Source organism: Diceros bicornis, chromosome 7 (genome assembly GCF_020826845.1).
Source record: "Diceros bicornis minor isolate mBicDic1 chromosome 7, mDicBic1.mat.cur, whole genome shotgun sequence".
Classification (NCBI taxonomy): Eukaryota; Metazoa; Chordata; class Mammalia; order Perissodactyla; family Rhinocerotidae; genus Diceros; species Diceros bicornis.
Genome location: NC_080746.1, coordinates 43,765,363 through 43,785,960, shown reverse-complemented (window position 1 = coordinate 43,785,960; position 20,598 = coordinate 43,765,363). Strand labels below are relative to the sequence as shown.

General features: G+C 36.9%; 1 protein-coding gene across 2 annotated transcripts in view; it reads right to left on the bottom strand.

Moving 5' to 3' along the window:
* Positions 1-20,038, bottom strand: part of NOX4 (NADPH oxidase 4) — a 140,004-nt gene extending 119,966 nt beyond the window's left edge. Inside the window, exons 1-2 of one of the 2 annotated variants that reach the window (XM_058545435.1) lie at positions 19,861-20,038; positions 19,113-19,208 (exon numbers count right to left, since the gene is read on the bottom strand). In XM_058545435.1, the coding sequence (XP_058401418.1) occupies positions 19,113-19,208; positions 19,861-19,917 (153 nt within the window). In that variant the 5' untranslated portion in view covers positions 19,918-20,038. Of the gene's footprint in view, positions 1-19,112; positions 19,209-19,860 lie in introns of those variants that run through there. The other variant, XM_058545436.1, reaches the window with a different exon arrangement.
* Between the last annotated feature and the right edge of the window lie 560 nt (positions 20,039-20,598).

The following is a 20,598-nucleotide window of genomic DNA, read 5'->3' as shown; positions in this document are numbered from 1 at the left end:
CCACTCCTTCTATCTGTCATGGCATTCCACCTCTTCCAACCTCCATGCTAACTACCAGATAACTCTTTATTATTCTTCAAGTCTCGGCTCAAGGGTCATTTTCTCTGTTCAGCCTTGCTAAGGCCCCACCCATACCCTCATTTACACCTCCAAATTTTCCCCTTTTTCAAATATTCTGAAAAATTTGGAGCATCTTTCTCAATGTTTTTTTTTTACCTTTCACCATACCTCTGTTAGAGTACTTAACCCATTATATTGTAATGGCTTACTTATCTCCTTAGCTCCCCCAGAAAGCTAGTAAGTGGCAGCACTGGTAAGTGGCAAAGCCCAACCTGCCTCTTATCCTTGGGGACATCAAAATTGTATGGTCATTAATAAAATTATTTCAAAAATATACTCCTTGCGGAAAATATGCTTTTAGCAATGAAAGCCAAAGAAAAGTAGTCATGAGAGAGATACATGAACAAAAAGAGACAATCCCATAAAGTATTCTATATGATTTTCCAAGGCAATGGAAGGCATTTTTATTGTCTTTACAGTAACCAAAAGAGTCCATGGCAGAAAATCAGGGCAATTTATTTTTCCTATACCTATAAATCAAACCCGTGGTCCTAACATAAATGTTTAGTTTTTACCATTAATATATTATACTAGGATATGAATTTAGAATATAATGGACATCCCATGGGAGCAAGATTGCACTTAAGAATTAAAAAAATGACAACTTCAAAAATGGATTACCTAACTATTCTGGTAAGGTTTCATATGGAAACAATAATGAATAACATGTCATGAGCAACCAGAAAGCAGTTAATAATAATTGGAGTAATTATTTCTTAAAAAAAAATTCCCCAAATAAACTACCAATTCAGTGCTCTTGGGGTATATCCAAAAGCTGATGAATGCCCCTTCATGCCATAATAAACTCTAATTCATTCCGAATGATCCTAGCTGGTTTCTGTCAACTAGTTACCCCTGGAGACTTTTAACTATGATGTAATTTTTCACTCAAGTTGACCTCTCTTCCTAACTATAAACTGCTTTTTTTTAACACTGTCTTTAAAAGGAGCTATCAGTTCTAAAGAAAGAAACTGGGGGAAAAAAATGTTTTTCCATACAACTAAAGAGACCACCAAAAGTATAGAGTCCATCCTGACTTTATATCCAGATTTCCTTATGCTTAACTCAAATCTTTCCTTCTTATATGTCATCATCCTTCGTTCTACTCATTCTAGAAAGGAACTTGCTTCCATTTTTAGTATGAATGTAGTCTTTCCTTAGAAGTCTATTATGAGTCAGAAGGAAATGTAGCTATTACAGAGAGAGCAGAAGAAAGCAAGATTGTAATACGATATTTCTGTCCCCATTTTGTCTACCTTGTCTTTCCTGTGCCAAAAGCCCAGAGAGCAGAAGAGATTCACTTCTGGACTAATTGTCTGCCTGGAAAAGTTAAAGTTCAACATAAATGGGATTCAGAACTGCATATAAACACATTCATTGGTTTCTAAAGGCAATGCTGTCTAGTGAACAGGTCACCAGATTAAAAGGTATGAAATTTTTATCACAACTAACACCTGAGACCTCTACCAAGGTCACTTGTCTCCAAAACCTAGAATTGAAGAACAAAACAATAATAAAAACTTCCTCTACTTTCCCTCATTGAACTGTTCTAAAAGGTAAAAATACATCAAGTGAAAATGGTTTGACCTCTTCAGCTGACAAACATTATTGCAATGGAATTTTTTTTAATTCACCTATTACATTCCTGTGGATATTCACACCCATCCCTTATCCTCTACTGCTTTCTAGGGCACAACAACAAGGGTCTCAAGAGTTACAGAGCATTTGATTTATGTCATTGTACATCTTCCTCCTCTACAGAAATGGTCCCTGCACAAGGAAAGGCACTGAGGAGTGGAATGTATTCTGCAGAGCATGGTTGGCTAGAAAGCTGAGACAGGCCTTGTGTCTCCTACGTCACTGATCCAGCACATCTGATCACAATTACCAAGTATTTAGTCATCTCTCAGCTACTCTTCATCAGAAACAATCATTCCAAAACTTTGTATCATTCTTCCTCATCTTTAAACTATTTTTAATTTCTCAACATTCCTCCTAAAATTTAAAAGCCAAAACAGATATACTAGTGGGTTGAGCATATGGAATAATTTTTGAAGGGAAACTATACTCATAGCAACAGTACCCCCCCACTTGGTTGGAATTTTAATCAGACTATCCATAATAACATATATTAAAACTCATATATTTAATATAGGATATTCAGTATTAAGAATTTTCTCTGTGATATTTGCAAAACATACATCTGACAAGGGGTTGATCTCCATAATATATAAAGAACTCACACAATTGAACAACAAAAAAACAAACAACCCGATCAAAAAATGGGCAGAGGAAATGAACAGACACTTCTCCAAGGAAGATATACAGATGGCCAATAGGCACATGAAAAGATGCTCAACATCACTAATCATCAGGGAAATGCAAATCAAAACAACACTAAGATACCACCTCACGCCCGTTAGAATGGCTATAATCACCAAGACAAAAAACAACAAATGTTGGAGAGGATGTGGAGAAACAGGAACCCTCATACACAGCTGGTGGGAATGCAAATTGGTGCAGCCTCTATGGAAAACGGTATGGAGATTCCTCAAAGAATTAAAAATAGAGATGCCCTATGATCCAGCCATCCCACTACTGGGAATCTATCCAACGCACCTGAAATCAACAATCCAAAGAGGCTTATGCACCCCTATGTTCATTGCAGCATTATTCACCATAGCCAAGAAGTGGAAGCAACCTAAGTGTCCCTCGACTGACGATTGGATTAAGAAAATGTGGTATATATATACAATGGAATACTACTCAGCCATAAAAAAAGACAAAATCGTCCCATTTGCAACAACATGGATGGGCCTGGAGCGTATTATGTTAAGTGAAATAAGCCAGAAAGAGAAAGACAAACACTGTATGATCTCACTCATATGTGGAATATAAACCAACACATGGACAGAGAAAACTGGACTGTGGTTACCCGGGAAGTGGGGGTGGGGGGTGGGCACAAGGGGTGAAGGGAGTCATATATGGGGTGAAGGACAAACAAAAATGTACAACCCAAAATCTCACAATGTTAGAAACCATTAAAATATCAATAAAAATGTAAAAAAAAAAAAAAAAAAAAAAAGAATTTTCTCTGTCAAGCATACCCGATTTAATCATATCTATTTTACTCCTCTTGAACTCAATCTTGTTTGTTAACAACTCTTCTTAATTGAGTCTATAAAATTGTCTTGAGGTTCTGTCTTTGTCCTCAAAATACTAGCAATCTTAGCTGACTCAGCACATCTTTTAACCATAACTTTCAATCTTTAATAAAGTTGACTTTCTTCCAGTCTTTCTTTAAAAAAAAAAAATACTGGGGCCGGCCCGGTGGCGCAAGCGGTTAAGTGCGCGCGCTCCGCTGCGGCGGCCCGGGGTTCGCTGGTTCGGATCCCGGGCGCGCACCGACGCACTGCTTGGTAAGCCATGCTGTGGCGGCGTCCCATATAAAGTGGAGGAAGATAGGCACAGATGTTAGCCCAGGGCCGTCTTCCTCAGCAAAAAAAGAGGAGGATTGGCGGATGTTAGCTCAGGGCTGATCTCCTCACAAAAAAAAAAAAAAAAAAAAAAAAAATACTGCCTCCGAGAAGCTATTGATTCTAAGAAAAAGAACTCTGATGCATAACAATGGCCAAAATGCCTAACAGGGTAGGTACTCAGTAAAGATGGACTGAATAAATGGATCATTTGTTACAGACTATTTACCTAAACTTCCTGATGCACACATATTTAAGCATTAGACTCTGCCAACAAACTCTTCAGAGTTTACTTGGTCAATATACAGAAGCCCACACTAGTTCGTCTGCTAGTAGAACAATACAATAAATCAAATGATAGATGATACATTGGTATGAGAAAGGAAATGTAAATCAAATTTAATCTTTATTTTCCCCTAAAAAACTAACATTGAGTAAGACCAAAATATCACATCTTGGACTTTCTTAAAAAAATAAATAGCATACAGAAATACTTATCCAAGTGTACATGTAAATTTCTACAAGGATATTCATTGCAGTATGATCTGTGATACAAAAACAAAAAAGAATAGAATTAAAATGGCCAACAGTAGAAAAATGAAAAACAAATTATGGTATACATTATGAAATACCATGTAGCCACTAAAGATAAAATAAGTTGGGGACAGCCCGGTGGCATAGTGGTTAAGTTTGTGCACTCCACTTTGGTGGCCCGGGGTTCATGGGTTTGGATCCCAGGCACGGACCTACACACCACTTATCAAGCCATGCTGTGGTGGCTTCCCACATACAAAATAGAGAAAGATTGGCACAGACGTTAGCTCAGGGACAATCTTCCTCAAGCAAAAAGAGGAGGATTGGCAACAGGTCTTAGCTCAGGGTCAATATTCCTTACCAATAAATAAATAAAATAAGTTAAACTTGTACAATGGAAATGAAATAATAATATCCATGATATATTATTGATTTAATAATATGCATGTGTATATACATGTATCTACATATACAGGCATAGACAGAGACATAGGCATTGACATAGATTATATAGACACAGGTGGTTACCTCTTAAAAGTAAAGGGGAGTTTCCATTTTTTCTATTGTATCATCAATATTCAACATACAGAAGCATATATTTCTTTTGAAATGTAATATATTTCAACAAGTTAGTATCAAGAACTCAATGAATAAATAACAATAAAAGTTCACAATAAATGAAATTGAATGGGTTAATATACTTTGAAATTCTAATAACACTCACGGGACATAACTGTAAAAACAGAGGAAGTATTCCGCACAGCAATGTTTTTCACAGCATTTTCTAGGTAAGTGAAGTAACAGAAGCCAATTGGACATTCAAAAATACAAGAATGTTTGTTAGGTGTGTTTTTATTTATTGAGTGAAATATTAAAAGTAAATAATGTATGTTTAACAATGAGTTTGTGGTACTAAGGATAAATCAAATGTAATAGTTAATGCTACATTTTAAAGGAATATAAAACTGTTTATTCTGAATGATCATATTGCAATTAAAAAAAAAAAAAAACTTGTATTTAGGAAATACACCAAAATGTTAACAGCGGTTATGTGTGACTGCTGAGATAGAAATGACTTTCTTTTGCATTTTCCTCCATTTTCTAATATAAATGTAAAAAAGATTTAATAGATATGAAAGTCATAAGAAAAACTATTTTCTAAAGAAAACAAAGTGGGAAAAGTTTTAAAAGTACAATTTGAGGAGTAATATTATTTAAATAATAAAAATATGAGTGGCAATTTTCCTTTTATTTCTACTTTTGTGCATTTTCCATTTTTTTCCTTAATTGTATGCACTGTTTTCATGCTGGAAAATGCGTGATAAACCTTTCTAAATTATCTTGCAAATTCCTCCATGGCTTAAGATGGAAGCTTTCAGAAGGTCATTAAGCTGCTTGCCTCTTTTCTTCTAGCCTTTTGATTAATGAGAAGATATTCACTTAAAGCATAGGATCAATAGGATAGGATAGGATAGGACAAGACAGTGTAGGGTAGGGTGGGGTGGGGTAGGGTAGGATAGGATAGGCTAGGAAAGGAATAGGGAAGAGAAGTTATGTTGAGTGACATTACAGCTACCAAGGAAAAAAACGGGTTCCAGGTAACGTAAAGAACTATTGGTATGATGGGAGGGCATAAGAGACAAAGTTGGTGATTCTTTAACACTACTACAACTTAAGTGGGGCCCTAACATTAAATATAGTTCAACCTGCGGTTCCTTTGTGATAGGTGCCATGCCATATTTCTTAGAGTGTGGTTAGCTTACATGCTCTTAAGACACTTAGCAAACAGTTTTTGCACACACACACACACACACAAAAGTATTTCAACGTATATTAAAATATTAACAAAGAAAACCCTAAAATGCTGGCATGTGCAAAAACAAAAAATAAAACAAAAAAACCCTCCGCTCACACTCCATCTCACAACCTTCCCGACTTTGACTGGCCTTTGGGGTTAGCACAAGCTACCTATTATCGTTTGCAGTTCAGAAAGTTAGGGTGAATTGTTGCTGTGACACTGCTTTTTAATCTATCTTCTTTATAATCCATTCCATTGTATCCAACTATCCTTTTAACATTTGCTTCTATATTTATTCCATTTCCTAGTATTTCCAAGTTTGATGTTATATTTGTTATTGTTGTTGCTTTTACTGAAATTGTTTATATGGCTATTTTTTGCTTATGGTTAATATTATGGGCAATATGTAAGAAAGAAGCCATGTGAATACAGAAATTAAATAATACTTAAAATATTTGCTGCATTCATCTCTTCAGCCACCCAATATCCTTTAAATTTCTCACTGAAAATTAGCTATTACAATCAAACATCTTAACGTTTTTTAGAATTGGTCCATGCATGATATCATCTCCACCTTTATCTTAATCTGACAAAAACCATTATAACAAGTAAATACAAAATCCTATATTTTGTTACAAGAGCCTATATTTTGTTACAAGATGAACAAATTAGCTGTCCCCCATTTTAAGAAAACCTAACGGGCAAAGTCTTATTATTACAAACCAGCAAACTACCTTATAATATTTACACTATAACAGTATGCTTTATGTTCATCACTTATGCTATTTGAAGTAGCAGGAAATTAGAGGTAATCTAAGTGTCCATTTCTGAGAGAACAGGTCAGTAAAACGTGGCAGACGCAAATTATGAAATACTATGCAGCAATAAGAAGCAATGGACCAGAGAAACACACAGTTACCTGGATAGACTTCGAAAACATAATACCAGATGGAAAAAAGCAAGAAACAGAATGAGTCCTATGCACAATATCATTTTTGTGAATTAAAAGAAACATACGCATAAAATACCAATAGAAAGACATATGTGGGCACGTTACTAGGATGGTTGCTAATGCAGGGAGGAAAAAAGGATTGGAGAATGGGGAGTGATTAATGAATTAATAAATGAATGAATGATGAAAAAAGAAAACAGGGGCCTGTACAGAGCCATGAAGGTAGTATGCCATGAACTGAGATATACGTTTAAATACTCTGTACCTGACACCAAAAACATAGATTTTTAAATCTTTTGTTTTTACAGAGAGGATTCACTGTTAATGTCCTATAAAATTAGTGCTCTTCATGTGCACCTCAATCTTTGGTTTGCTAGACAGAAAGTTTAAAAAAGCTCAAGAAACCTGGAGCTAAAATTTGAAAACCACTGCCAATTGAAAAACAATTAATTGTGAGCTTAAATATTTTTGAAACTATAATTAAGAAAAAATAGGGGCCAGCCTGGCGGCACAAGCGGTAAGGTGCGCACACTCCACTGTGGCAGCCCGGGGTTCGCCGGTTCAGATGCCGGGCGCGCACAGACACACCGCTTGTTAAGCCATGCTGTGGCGGTGTCCCATATAAAATAGAGGAAGATTGGCACGGATGTTAGCTCAGGGCCAGTCTTCCTCAGCAAAAAAGAGGAGGATTGGCATCAGATGTTAGCTCAGGTCTGGTCTTCCTCACAAAAAAAAAAAAAAGAAGAAGAAAACAAATATATGGTCTATTGCACAATATCTTTTTAAATACTTCAGAATTCATACATTGCACAAAATTAAGAGTTAACTTTTCTTAGTTACTGGAAACTTTTAGTCATTAACAAACATTTACAAATAGATTTCAGCACCAAAACATTCTTGACTTGGACAATGTTTCCTGAAAGAAATGAGTCTAGAGTTGTCATGACTACATGTCTACTACAACTTGCCATTAGAAAGAAAGGAAGTAACGTTTTTTAAGGTCCTCACACTCTTTCTTCAGCTTACTTAATCCTTTCTTCAAAAAAAATGTTATAAGAGAGAAATTAGGTTAAACTATGCAAAATTGCCATTTTTATAAGTCAAAATGTTTCAATATTAGAATTTTCATATATTTCAATTTAATAATATAATTCTCAATTTAAAATTGAGGAAACTAAGGCTTTGAAGATTTCAATAAATTACTTAAAGATAGAGTTGTTAAGAGGTAAAGTCAAAATTTCAATTTAGGTCAATTTGTCCACAAAATCCATGTTCTTTTCACTACATTATATTGTTGTCATTGATACTCTAGAATTTTCACAGGTATTACTATATTTGAAATTTAAGCTAATAGTTGCTCCATGCTTAGGAAAAGGCAATAGCAGACACTTGGTTTTAACAAGAACTAGAATGAATGTCACATAAGACTTTAACAAATTCAATTTCATATATCTAAAATCTATGGGTTCAACAAAATGCATTTTCTTCTTTAAGCACAATACACTCAAGCTTTAAAACCAGTACAAGTCTAAGATTAGTTTTCTTCAGGCAAACCAAAATTAAGGAAACCTTGTAGATCCATTATGATTCAGGAAACTAAACTCTTCCAAGATTTTCACTGGACTCATTCTTTCACTCTCTTATGTTTTAAAAAATGTACAACATCAAAATAGCTGAATAGTTCAATGGTGGGGTCTGTGTAGTCTAAGCCAAGGCCCAACTCCCAGAAAAATTCCATGGTAAGTAATGAATGTAATACAGATGATGGCCAATAGCAAATGCCATTTCTCAAGTGGGGGAAGAACTTTCCTATTAAAGCTCTACATTTTTGTGGCTTAATATGAGTCACTTTTTTCCAGTTGGAATCCACTAGTATAGACCACTGATGATATTTGCTTGGTTTTCCTTTAGAAAAAAAGAAAAAGAAAAATGTATCCTCACCTTTGTTTGCATAACTCAAAGCACTTTACAAACGCGCTTTGGGGCCCTTGCTTTTGAAACCAAAAGAATTAACAAAGGTCAAAGGCCCAAAGTAACTTATCAAAAGTAAGTTGGCCAAGGAAAATCAGTGAGAAGTAAAAGCACTCTCCTCACCCTGACTCATCAATATTCTCAATAGGTGGTTCTTATTTTCCTGTTCCACAACTGCCTCCTCTTGGGGCAGCCCCACCCACCTTGAAATCCATGTCCCCACAGGAGGTGGCGTGACAGGGAGTTCACTCAGGATAAGAAGCTAATCGGTACACCTGAAATTTTTACAATGTTATAAACCAATGTTACTGCAATAAACAAAAAATTAAAAAAAAAAAAAAAGAAGCTAATCGGAAGGCGCATAAGAGAGAGTATATTGAGGGGAAACAAAGTCAACAAAGAGAACCAAAAGTATAGCATGGAGGATAAAGAAACGTGTTTGCATTACTACCACTTCAGATCCTTCCAACGGACTTGAGCTTTCTATTACTGTAAACGAAATTTCTTGCAAATTGAAATCAGCTATTTGATAATTCTATCATAGGAAAAAGAAATAAAGTCAGAAAGGCATTCACCATAGATCATTTCTTAAACTTATCTTAGTGCGGAAGTGCCCACTTTTAACATTTCAGATATATAAAAAGTTTTCACTTGGGGCCGGCCTAGTGGCATAGTGGTTAAGTTCGCATGCTCCGCTTCAGGGGCCCGGGGTTCGCAGGTTTGGATCCTGGGTGTGGACCTACGCACCACTTATCAAGCCATGCTGTGGCAGGCATCCCACATATAAAGTAGAGGAAGATGGGCACAGATGTTTGCCCAGGGCCAATCTTCCTCACCAAAAAAAAAAGTTTTCACTTTGTGTACATTGCTCATCTCTCCTTGCTTTAAACTGTATCATACTCTGATATTCTTGATACGTGTCGAGAGACCTTTAACAATTTCCAAATCCATGAAAACCATTAAAGCATGCAATTTTTCCCCATAGAATATGCGTTGGATTCATTTATCCATAGATATGAGTCATTGTCAAATTCAACTTTCCAATTTCTAAAAATGTAAACAAATTCTATTGATTATAAAAAGTCCATCTTCTCCTTAATCTACCTACTTTTTCTTTAGTCCCATTGCCGGAATTCAAAAGAAACTACCTTTCTCAAGACTAACTTTTTATCACATTGTTTGACTTTTATCACACCACAAAGTTGCATAAAGACATGGATACTAAGAAGTGAGGAAGGCTCACTCCCCACCTAGGTAATTTACTCTTATACTAAGGTCTCACTCCTAGTTCATGCCTTGGAAAAATTATTAATTACAACATGTCACAGACCTTCAAGACCCCACTGCAATAGTTAACACTGTAAATGTAAAGCATATTGGATGTTAAGGGCCATCTGTGACTCTTCTGTCATGAAGATGAAATCTTCTCATTCCTTTGTCCAAACTGCCCTTTATGACTCCCAGAGGAGTTCTGTTATGGTCCCATGGTTAGAGCCTTAAAAGCTGGGACGAATGAACAGGAGATAGAAACAGTAGGTGATAACAACCATTTTTTTTACATCTGTGATGTTTTCAATTCTTCAAAGTAGTTCCCTATCTAAGTCACCTAATCCTCTACACAACACTCTGAGATAAGTAGGATAGTTTCATCTGTTTTATTGCGGGTACAGAACAGTTAAGTGAATTGTTGTATATGGGTGTGAAGAATGAAAGAAGAGGGAAGGAAAGAGGAAAGCTGGCTTTGGAATTCTTATTATATAATGGCTTTAACCTAGGTACTTTAATCCATGAGCAAATTATTTATAATTTCTGTGCTTTCGCTTCATCTTACATAATAGAACCTACTTTGCAGGCTAGTCGAGACTCTGATACTGAATGTATAAAGCATCTAACACGGTGTCTGTCTCATGAGAATATTTCAATGAATGTTGGCTCTAGCTATTATTATTTCTTTTAATTTTCTTTAAAGTTCGCAATAATCTTGTGAGAAAGGCATTATTTCCCTTGTCTATCTGTTGAAGACTCCAAGGTTTCATAAAGATTAACAAATGTTTTTTTGAATGAAATGCATTCTACCTCAAGCTGAAATTCCACCCAGCAATCATAACCAAGTTCCCACAGATTTTGTGCCAACTACAAATAGCTGCAGATAGCCTTCCTTTGTCCAGAAGGATCAGAGAGGCAGCCAGAGGCCAACCAAAGGAAAGAATAAGTCTCTCCATCCTAACACCATCTGCTATATGCTCAGCAAGTTCCTTCCATCTTATATTTCTCTGAATTCCTTTTAATATTTTTGTTTATAAACATAAATAATTTATATTATTTAGTAATATTAATACCACTAATACTAAATAACTTTACTTAACATTTACAGTAATAGCTATCTTTTGCTAAGTACACATGTACCAGGTAGTAAGCATTTCACCTGCATTTTCTCATATAATCTTCACAATTAACCTAAGAGGAAGTTTTAAGCTCTACTTTATAGATGAGTTAAACTTAGGCTTAGAGAGGTAATTTGCCAAAATCATAAAGGGAGATAAATGCCTGAGCCAGCATTCAAACTCATATTTATATAGCTCCAAAGACCATGATCTTTTCTCTAAGGAATTAGGGATGTTTGATTTTCCTCCCTAGAATTCACTAGGCACTTTGAAAATCAATTTTATGAACAACACAATGCTTAGCATGATGAACTGACCAGAGTTAGAAGACCTATCATCCACATTCGGCTTTGCACTGAGTCCATAAAGAAGGCATTTAACTATACTAAATTCACCTATCAAATGAGATAAATGTACTAGAACAATCTCTAAGGTCCCTATAACATTCTGCAGGATCCTCTCACGCAGGATGGGTGTTCCCCAGAAAAGAGCATACTGCATCCAGCCTCCAGAACTATGAGAAAATAAATTTCTGTTGTTTAAGCCACCCAGTCTGTGGTACTTTGTTATGGAAGCTCGAGTAAATTAACGCAGTAGGTATTAGTTAGGATGAGGTGTACAAGTTTGCCTCAGGTTTAAGAATAATCCATATACTATATTCTTACCTTTACTTCTGGCTGAGTACTTAAATTGATACAAAAACACACAGACAAACATACAAACAGTCTTACCCAGGGCCATAGTGGTAGGATGCGTAACAACCTCGGATAAGAGTGGAAAATTCCAGGTTCTAACCCTCTCTGTCTCAGAACCTCCCTGCTGGACCAGAGTGAAGGAGAGCATGGTCTTTAGTATCAAACAAACGTGAGCTCAAATCGGGCTTCTCCAGTCGTTAGCTGGGGAAAGTTACCTAACCACTCAGAATCTCACTTTCTCAATTCTGTAAAAAGTGGTAATTCCTATCTTCCAGGGTTGTTATAAGGATTAAATTAAATATAAGGATTAAATGAGATTATAAAAGGAAAGAGCAAAGAACTAACTGTATCTGGCACATAGTGATAAATAAATGGTAATCACTGCTATTAGGTTGAACTACATGAAACGGCTGATATTTGATTATTTTTGTTCTATCAAAATGGCAATTCCATATGGTTCAACCTAACATTAATGTTGCATAGAGGCAGAAGAGCACAATGGTTAAGAATACAAGTTCTACAACCAGGATGTTTGGGCTAGAGTCCTGCCTCTGTCACTCACTAGCAAGTTAAAGAACTTCTCTAATTCAGTTTCTTAGCTGCAAAACTAAAAATATCTATTCCATACGATGGATGAAAAGATTAAATAAATATTATTAATATTATTAATAATGAAATGAAGGAAGTAGATTTGAATATCTCTGAAATTAGTTCTACCTTCCAATTCTGAGCTGTTTTGGATGGTATGGCTAAAAGAAAATTATACAGTGGGCATTTAGCTGTATAAAACAAAATAAAATTCTGCCAAATATTGTACAATCAGAAATAATTTAAACAAAAATAAGTCTCATAATTCCTTCACAATTTATCTGAGACAAGTCTAAAACAACTGTAATGCTGAAAATATGTGTTATCTTGGAGGTAAATCAATAATTTTCCTTAACTTCTTAAATTGCTAAACGTCTTTACACATCATTTCACATAAGATGAAAAGCTAGTGATCTATAGAGTATAGGGTTTTATATGATCTTGCATATGTGCATAGAGTTGTTCATTATAACAGGCTGAATATTGGACTGAAAGGATCAATACGCCAGAATAGTGACCAAGTCACTAATTCAATGAGTGACAGTCAGCAAATCACTTCAACCTCGTTTTTCTTTTGCGGAAAATGAGGAAGAAATCTAAGTAAAGATATCAAAGCTCTCTTCCACCTCTAAAATTCTATGAGTCTCTATCTATTATAAATAGAATAAGAATATAATGATTGCACCAAAGTAATGTAACCTCTTTCACCTATCAACAAACAGGAAGTAAACTGTTTTCAAATAGCAGAATGTTAAGAATAAAAACAAACAAAAAACTCACTTTTAAAAATATCCCCTGAATTGAAACCACAATATTCTGTGCAATAAAAAGAAAGAGTTAATGATCAAGCCTTTTCTGAAATTGTCAGGAGGCATATATTCCTTCTCAGCAGAATTAAAGGTGTCTAGGCCAGCTGTGACCAAAACTGACTTAAAATCCTAGGTCCATTTGACCAGAGACTCCAGTCTCTGACCTTAGGAAACTCACATGACATCAGACTTCTGTCTCTGAAAAATGTTCATTATGATATAACTCCTAGGACTCTTGAGAGGGTAAATTAGTTAATCTTTCTAAATCACTTAATAGATAATGATTGACCGAAGAAAGATCATCACTGTGAGATTAGAAAAACATCTCAACACTCACAACTTTCTTCCAATGAACATAGGTTTCTCAATAAGAGTTCATAAAAAGAAAAAATGGTCTCCATGACCATGCAGCAAATCTAAAATAATAACTGTGAGGCAAAGCAAAAAAAATTAAATTCCCATCCTGGCACCATGAGAATCGCTGGAACGAAACTGAACGGTCCATACACAAATGTAAATTTGAGGGAAAAAGATATAAAACCAAGACGCATTAAATCTGGTACCATAAAACACATTCTCTTCTCAAATTACAATGTTCATATCAATTAAATTATATCCTTTAATTGTTAAAATGTCAGAAATACAACTCAAAAATAGGTGAACATGAATATGTAGTCTTCTATAAACAGTATTCTGAGCTAAATTGCCCCAACATTTCAAAAAAATTTAGGAAACTAAATTTGTCAGAGTTGGTCACAACACATTAGTACTTTCTATTAACGCGACTACATTTTCCACTCCTTGAAAATAAATAAATTAAAAACAGATTTCATCTTAAGTAATCAATGGAGTCCTTTATTTAAAACATTACTATGAGAAAGTAGAGGAAGTTATTGTTTGATTTGTTTGTGTTTGTTTTGGGTTCCCTCAAAAGACCTGTTTTCTCTCTTAGCTCATTTTAAGATTTCAATATTCACAGCAGGTCATAATTAAACATCTCCTAGGAAGTGCACAGTCTGATTAGCACATTAACTCAGGCATAAACCAGCCGTGACCAAGTGGCCTCCAGGTCTAGAGCAGACCAGTCTAGGAAAGAACAATCATGATGAAAACTTCTACTAAGCCATATTAATTCCAACATTATTTTCTCTCCCATCATTTAAGATCTTCTTTTCCCCGTCAGTTCTTATGCAATTTTTTTTTTTTTTTGGTGAAGAAGATCAGCCCTGAGCTAACATCCGTGCTAATCCTCCTCTTTTTGCTGATGAAGACTGGCTCTGAGCTAACATCTATTGCCAATCCTCCTCCTTTTTGTTTTTTTTTCCCCGAAGCCCCAGTAGATACTTGTATGTCAGAGTTGCACATCCTTCTAGTTGCTGTATGTGGGACGTGGCCTCAGCATGGCCGGAGAAGCCGTGCGTCTGTGCGCGCCCGGGATCCGAACGCGGGCCGCCAGTAGCGGAGCGCGCGCACTTAACTGCTAAGCCATGGGGCCGGCCCATGAAATTTTTTTAATCCCTAATTTTGGTCTGAGAACAGTCACCTAGACTTCTAGTAATAAAAATGGATACTCCAGTTCTGAGAATTAAATACTTTTACCTTCATTCTCAAAAGCTCCCACCATCAGAAACCTCAGAAGATTAGGAAGAAGTCAGAGATATTTTTTACTTAGACACCTATGACGAGAGCCCACAACTTCCCATACAATATTAACTCCTGTTTTGGAGAAGAGGAGCAAGAGAAATACCCACATCCTGATGTCTATTTATTGGACTGATTGGTGGCTAGTTATTTGCTTTAAAGCAAAAGGATACGTTCATATGGCCATAAAGGTAGGAATATTTTCTCCCACAGTCTTTTTGACTTATCCAAAATGGTAGCCACTAGTCACACACAGCTATTGAGCATGTGAAATGTACCTAGGGCTACCAAAGAACTGAATTTTTAGGTTTATTAACTTTATTAATTTAAATCTAAATTTAAAAGCTGGTATTCAGTTGTATTATTAGAGAATCTTTAAATATATTTGGAACAACTTGGGTATGTGGATCCACTTTTTCATCTGTAAAATTGTATGAAATCTAAACACAGTTCAAGTATTTCTGATGAAAATTTAGTGACTGAATGTGATGTGCATAAGTGTAAAATACACATTATATTTCAAAGCATTAATAAAGTAAAATATCTCATTAATAAATTTTTAAAATATTGACCACATGTTGAATACTTCAATCTGTTATAATACTTTGGATATATTATTTTAAATAAAATATATTATTAAAGTTAATGCCACTGGCTTCTTCTTACTTTTTTAATGTACTACTGGAAATTTTTAAATTTCATATGACTCACATTATATTTCTATTGGGCAGTACTGATAAAGAGTAATACTAACCAGTGGTGTAAGTATCTGAAATGGGCCAGTGCAGTGCTTTAGAAAATTTGTACAGTATGAGGAAAAAGCAAAAGGCCAGACAGTAGTGCATTCAAATCCCAGCTCTGACACTGACCCTCCAAAGGAACTGAGGTACTCATTCAGCTTCCTCAGCCTATATTTCTCCATATGTAAAATGGGAAGAATAGTTTCCTAGTTTAAACAAAATACTTGTAAAGTGACTGGTATATCATCGGTATAAATAAACAGCTGAATAAATAGTTGCTTTTCAATAGAAAGCAGAAATTTCAGACAACTACTAAGAATTAACTGCTTCTCAATGTCTATATCTTCCTGCAAATGGGTATATTCTGTGGACTCTTCCTTCCCCAAATACTAGCACAACATTGTTATTACCTTACATTTTACAGATGAATAACAGCAATCTTACACTAAATGTTATTATCAAAATGTTCAGTAAATGGAAGGTACTGTTTCCATTTGTGTTTTAAAGTGGTAGCAATCAAATTCATTTCCAGAAATACCATCAGGATTTTTACTTATTTTTTTATTTATTTAATAAATAAATTTTTATTTATTTAAAAATTAATTATATCCCATTGTTACACTGTATTTCTTTGCAATTTGAAAAATGTCTGCAAATTATTATACTATGAAACAATACCATAATCATCAAGAGATTAGAAAAGATAAGCCTAGGACAAATAAAATTAAATACTCCTTCATAAAGCAAATAGTACAACTACAGAGTTCCTTTTTCACCAAAAAGTAACAGACTGAAAATATCTATTCCAAAATGGTTTAGATAAATTAATGACTAGAAAATTCATATAGATGATTACTGAAAAGTGAGAAGTTTGGAAGTTATCTTTCATCTTTCAGCTTGATGCCAAGAAAAAAACTGTTCCTCTCCACAGTGATTCTTCATAACATGTTGACTGCCGACTGCATGGGTTAAGGCGCAACTCACTATGATCATTCTGATGTTTCCATCAAAACTAACTTACAACGACCTCTCTCTTCAATCTGCTTCTTGCACTTTTCACTCGTAATCTTCCATTTAGTCCTTATATCATTTTATTCTTCATTCATCTGATCAATATTTATTGAGTCCCTAGTATGTGTCAGCTCTTTTGCAGGCCTCACCACTGAACCTCACTAGCTGATTTATGTTTTCTGGTAGAGAGAGGCAAAACATATCTAATTTTTTTTAATTAGTTGGGTTATATATATGTGTGTGTGTGTGTGTGTGTGTACATTCTTCATCATATCTGATTTGTCACCAAAATAAATATGAAGTTGTTAACACAGCATCCAAGCTCATAAAAATTAACTTGTTGGTTTCCAACATAATTATTTTTTGAATAAGTTATTATTTTAGCTTATACTGTGTCATAGAGCTGAAATCCAAAGTTTAGGTGCGGCTTTCCAAGTTGTCTATTCTTAGATTTCATATTATACAAATACCTCCTGATCAACATATACCTTTTTTATTTGCTGACGAAGATTCACCCTGACCTAACACGTGTTGCCAATTTTCCTCTTTTTGTATGTGAGCTGCTGCACAGCATGGCCACTGACAGACAAGTGGTGTAGGTCCACACCCAGGAAACGAACCTGGGCCACCAAGCAGGAGTATGTCGAACTTAACCACTAAGCCACAGGGTTTGGCCCTCAAAATTTACCCCTTTTGACGGCAAAATTTACCATCATAACTCTCAAGACTTTTCTCCAAGTTGTTTACCAAGTTATATAATAGGTCAAATATATCTCCCACTGAAAACCTCATGTTCAGTAATTCACACCTAAGGGAGAATTTCTAGGAAACAAAATTAAAATGATAGGCCAGCAGACTTTCATTTGTTTATTAGAGAAAACCATTCTCAACTTGCTTATTGAATTATAAATATTTATTTAGTGAATTTTCCATTAGATTGTAAGCAGTTTAGGGCAGGGGCAAGGTCTTACTCTCTATGTGCCCATTTGAAAAGCACAGATTTCATGACAGTTTGCTGGATGGCTGGATGGAAGGTTGGGTGGATGAAAGAAAAAAAATGTTCAGATTTAAGAATTACCAATAAAATGAGTTTAATCTTTGAGACTACTTTTCTCAATCCATTAGCTAAAAATACAGATGTTAGGTGATTACGATGTGTCAATGTAGGTTCATCAATTGTAACAAATGTACCACTCTGGTGAAGGATGTTGATAAGAGGGGAGGCTGTTCATGTGTGGGGGCAGGGGAACATATGGGAAATCTGCTATACCTTCCCCTCAGTTTTACAGTGAACCTTAAACAGCTCTAAAAAAACTAAATAAAAAATAGGTGTTAAACATTAAAAATATCAATTGTGTGACCAATAGGTAATGAAAAATAGTACTTTATTATATAAAATAAAATATCAATTAATTAATTTAGCCTGAATTTATTGCAATCTTAACATGTGCCAAGCACTACTCTAGGAGCTGTGGTTTCAAGATAAGTAAAAATAAAGATCTGTACATGTAAAGCAAGAAATGGAAGGCTGGTTTCACTGAATTCATCTGAATTAATCATAATTTTAAATAGTCATTAAATCACGAAAAGGAAAACAATGCATCTCCTATTTAGAATGTGTTTTCTTCCCCAATGAAAAAAAATGACAAAATCTGCTTTTTCAGATGCCTAAGATTTTTCAGTGTTTTATACTTTGTACTTGTTGCTTGGAAAATGCTGTCTCCTTATACAAAGTAAGATGTCCTCAGTGCTGATGTCTTTTGTTAAGGAGTCAAGCAGGAAGGGGATGGAGAGGAAGAATGAGATCAGAAACATCACGGAATAGAGAAAAGAAAAATATCAACAGCAAAGTTTTGCACAATATCATTCTCATCTTAGACCAGAACACTGGAACCATAATCAGCCACTAACCTAGGGCAAACAGTTGAGAAATGCCCAGAAAGGAATAACTGCATTAGACAGATCCTTGGTGAGAATTGACAGTAAAGGGAAACAGCACAGAAATCCTCTCTGGATAAGCTTATGGGCAGGCTGAAGTCCTGATTAGCGAAAACTAACAGCCTGTCATCAGTTGGTCCTCCTGGTGAGGCAGATCCTTCAGGGCACTTTGCAGCTGACAAGTAGCAACTTTTCTCAGGAACAACTAGCCTGGTCTGGCAGATCTATTCATTTCACTTTAGCAGATATTATCTTTGGTTCTTAAAAGAGTCAATCATTTAAACCCAGACAAGTATAAACGATAAATCAAGAAATCTCAACCACTTTAGAGAATAACAAATATTCCTAAAGTGAACAACCAATGTTTCTTTAATGAATGGAAGAACTGACCAGGAGCGGTAGCAATGTCTGCCCACATTAGACCCAGGCCACCAGGTCACCCAAGACCCACTTACCCCCAGCATCTGGTGGAGGTAGTAATACTCTGGCCCTTGGTTATACAGCAGGAAGGTTTTCCAGAAAAGCAGGACATTCAGGGAGAGCCAGATAAGCTAAATGATACAAAGGGACAGAGAAACACAAAAATTAAAAATAAACGTTACCTGATGAATGGAAACCTCAAGTACCTTCCTTGGACACAATACTTTCAATGGAACCTCAATTAGCAATGGCAGAAAGCATTCTCAATTAACCGGGAAGCCGAAAACCACTCAGAGGAAAACAAATCTGACCTCACTCAGCCCCTGCACCTGAGATTAAGCATTTGGGTTGCAAACAGGTGTCCTAAATGACCTGCAGCTATCCCCTGCAGTACAAAAGGAGACTAAGAAATCAGTGACATCACCACGTCCCAAGCGTTCTATGTTGTTAAAATACAAGATCAAACAGAAGCAGTCCGGGAAAAGAGCAAAGGGGGGAGACGTTACAAGGGTTAAGAAAAAGCTGTGTTCACTAAAAGTGATCTGTTCTCCCTTCCTCCACATCGCTCTCCCATCCGTGTGTAGGAAAGTTCTCATGCATTTGGAGGAAAGGGGGATCGTTATTATCTCCAGGGATTAACAGCGGAAAGTTTTGTTAGTTGAGAATGTTCGAATAAGAGGCAAAACTTTCACTTCCAGCTTCCCACCCGCGCACGCACAGAGAATGAATCAAAATCGCTGCACGAGAGACAAAACGCAGGGAGAGCGTTGCCCGCCATCCTACCAGGCAGAGGTGTTTAACCCCTTCGTTGGCCAGCCAGCTCCTCCAGGACACAGCCATGCCGCCGGCCCCGCCGCGCTGCGCTCTCCGCCGGCCGCCCGAGAAGGAGCGGCGGCGGCCGGGGCAGCGGTTACAGTTGTGAGCCTGCGGGGGGGCCGGGAGGGGACGGAGGGTCAAAGACTGAGTGGCAGCCCGGAGGCCGGCGCCGAGCCAGCCCGGGCGGGGTCTGCGCCCCGGAGCCGGGTCTCCCGGGCACGGCGTCTCCGGCCCGCGCCGGGTCCACGCGGCCGCCCCGACCCCGCGCTGCGAGCGCGCGCTCCCCGAACCGCCGCCCGGGCTGCGAGTCGGCCCGCCGCGCCGGCCCCTTTGTCTGGGGCGAGCCTTTGTGGCTGCCGCTGTTCAGGATGTCCCGGGCTGGGAACGAGGAGGCGGCCCCGCAGCCTCCGCCCGGCCGGCCCAGCTGCGAAAACCGACAAAAATGTGGAGAGTGATACTTAGCATAAAGTGGGGACCTTCACCGCCCCCTCGTCCACACACACCTAGTTCCTTTGGACTGGTCCTTTTTCCCAAAAAAAGTTCAACTCAAGGATCCTTGGTAACGAAATTTGAGCCGGAAATAGCCTTTTGTGTACTAGAGTCGCCGGTCTCCCGCCCATCCTCAGCAACTCATCCCACCCCCAAACAAACGCCCCCCTCACAACCCTTACCTAGAGCCTCCCTCTGTCCCTTCCTTCTGTGTCC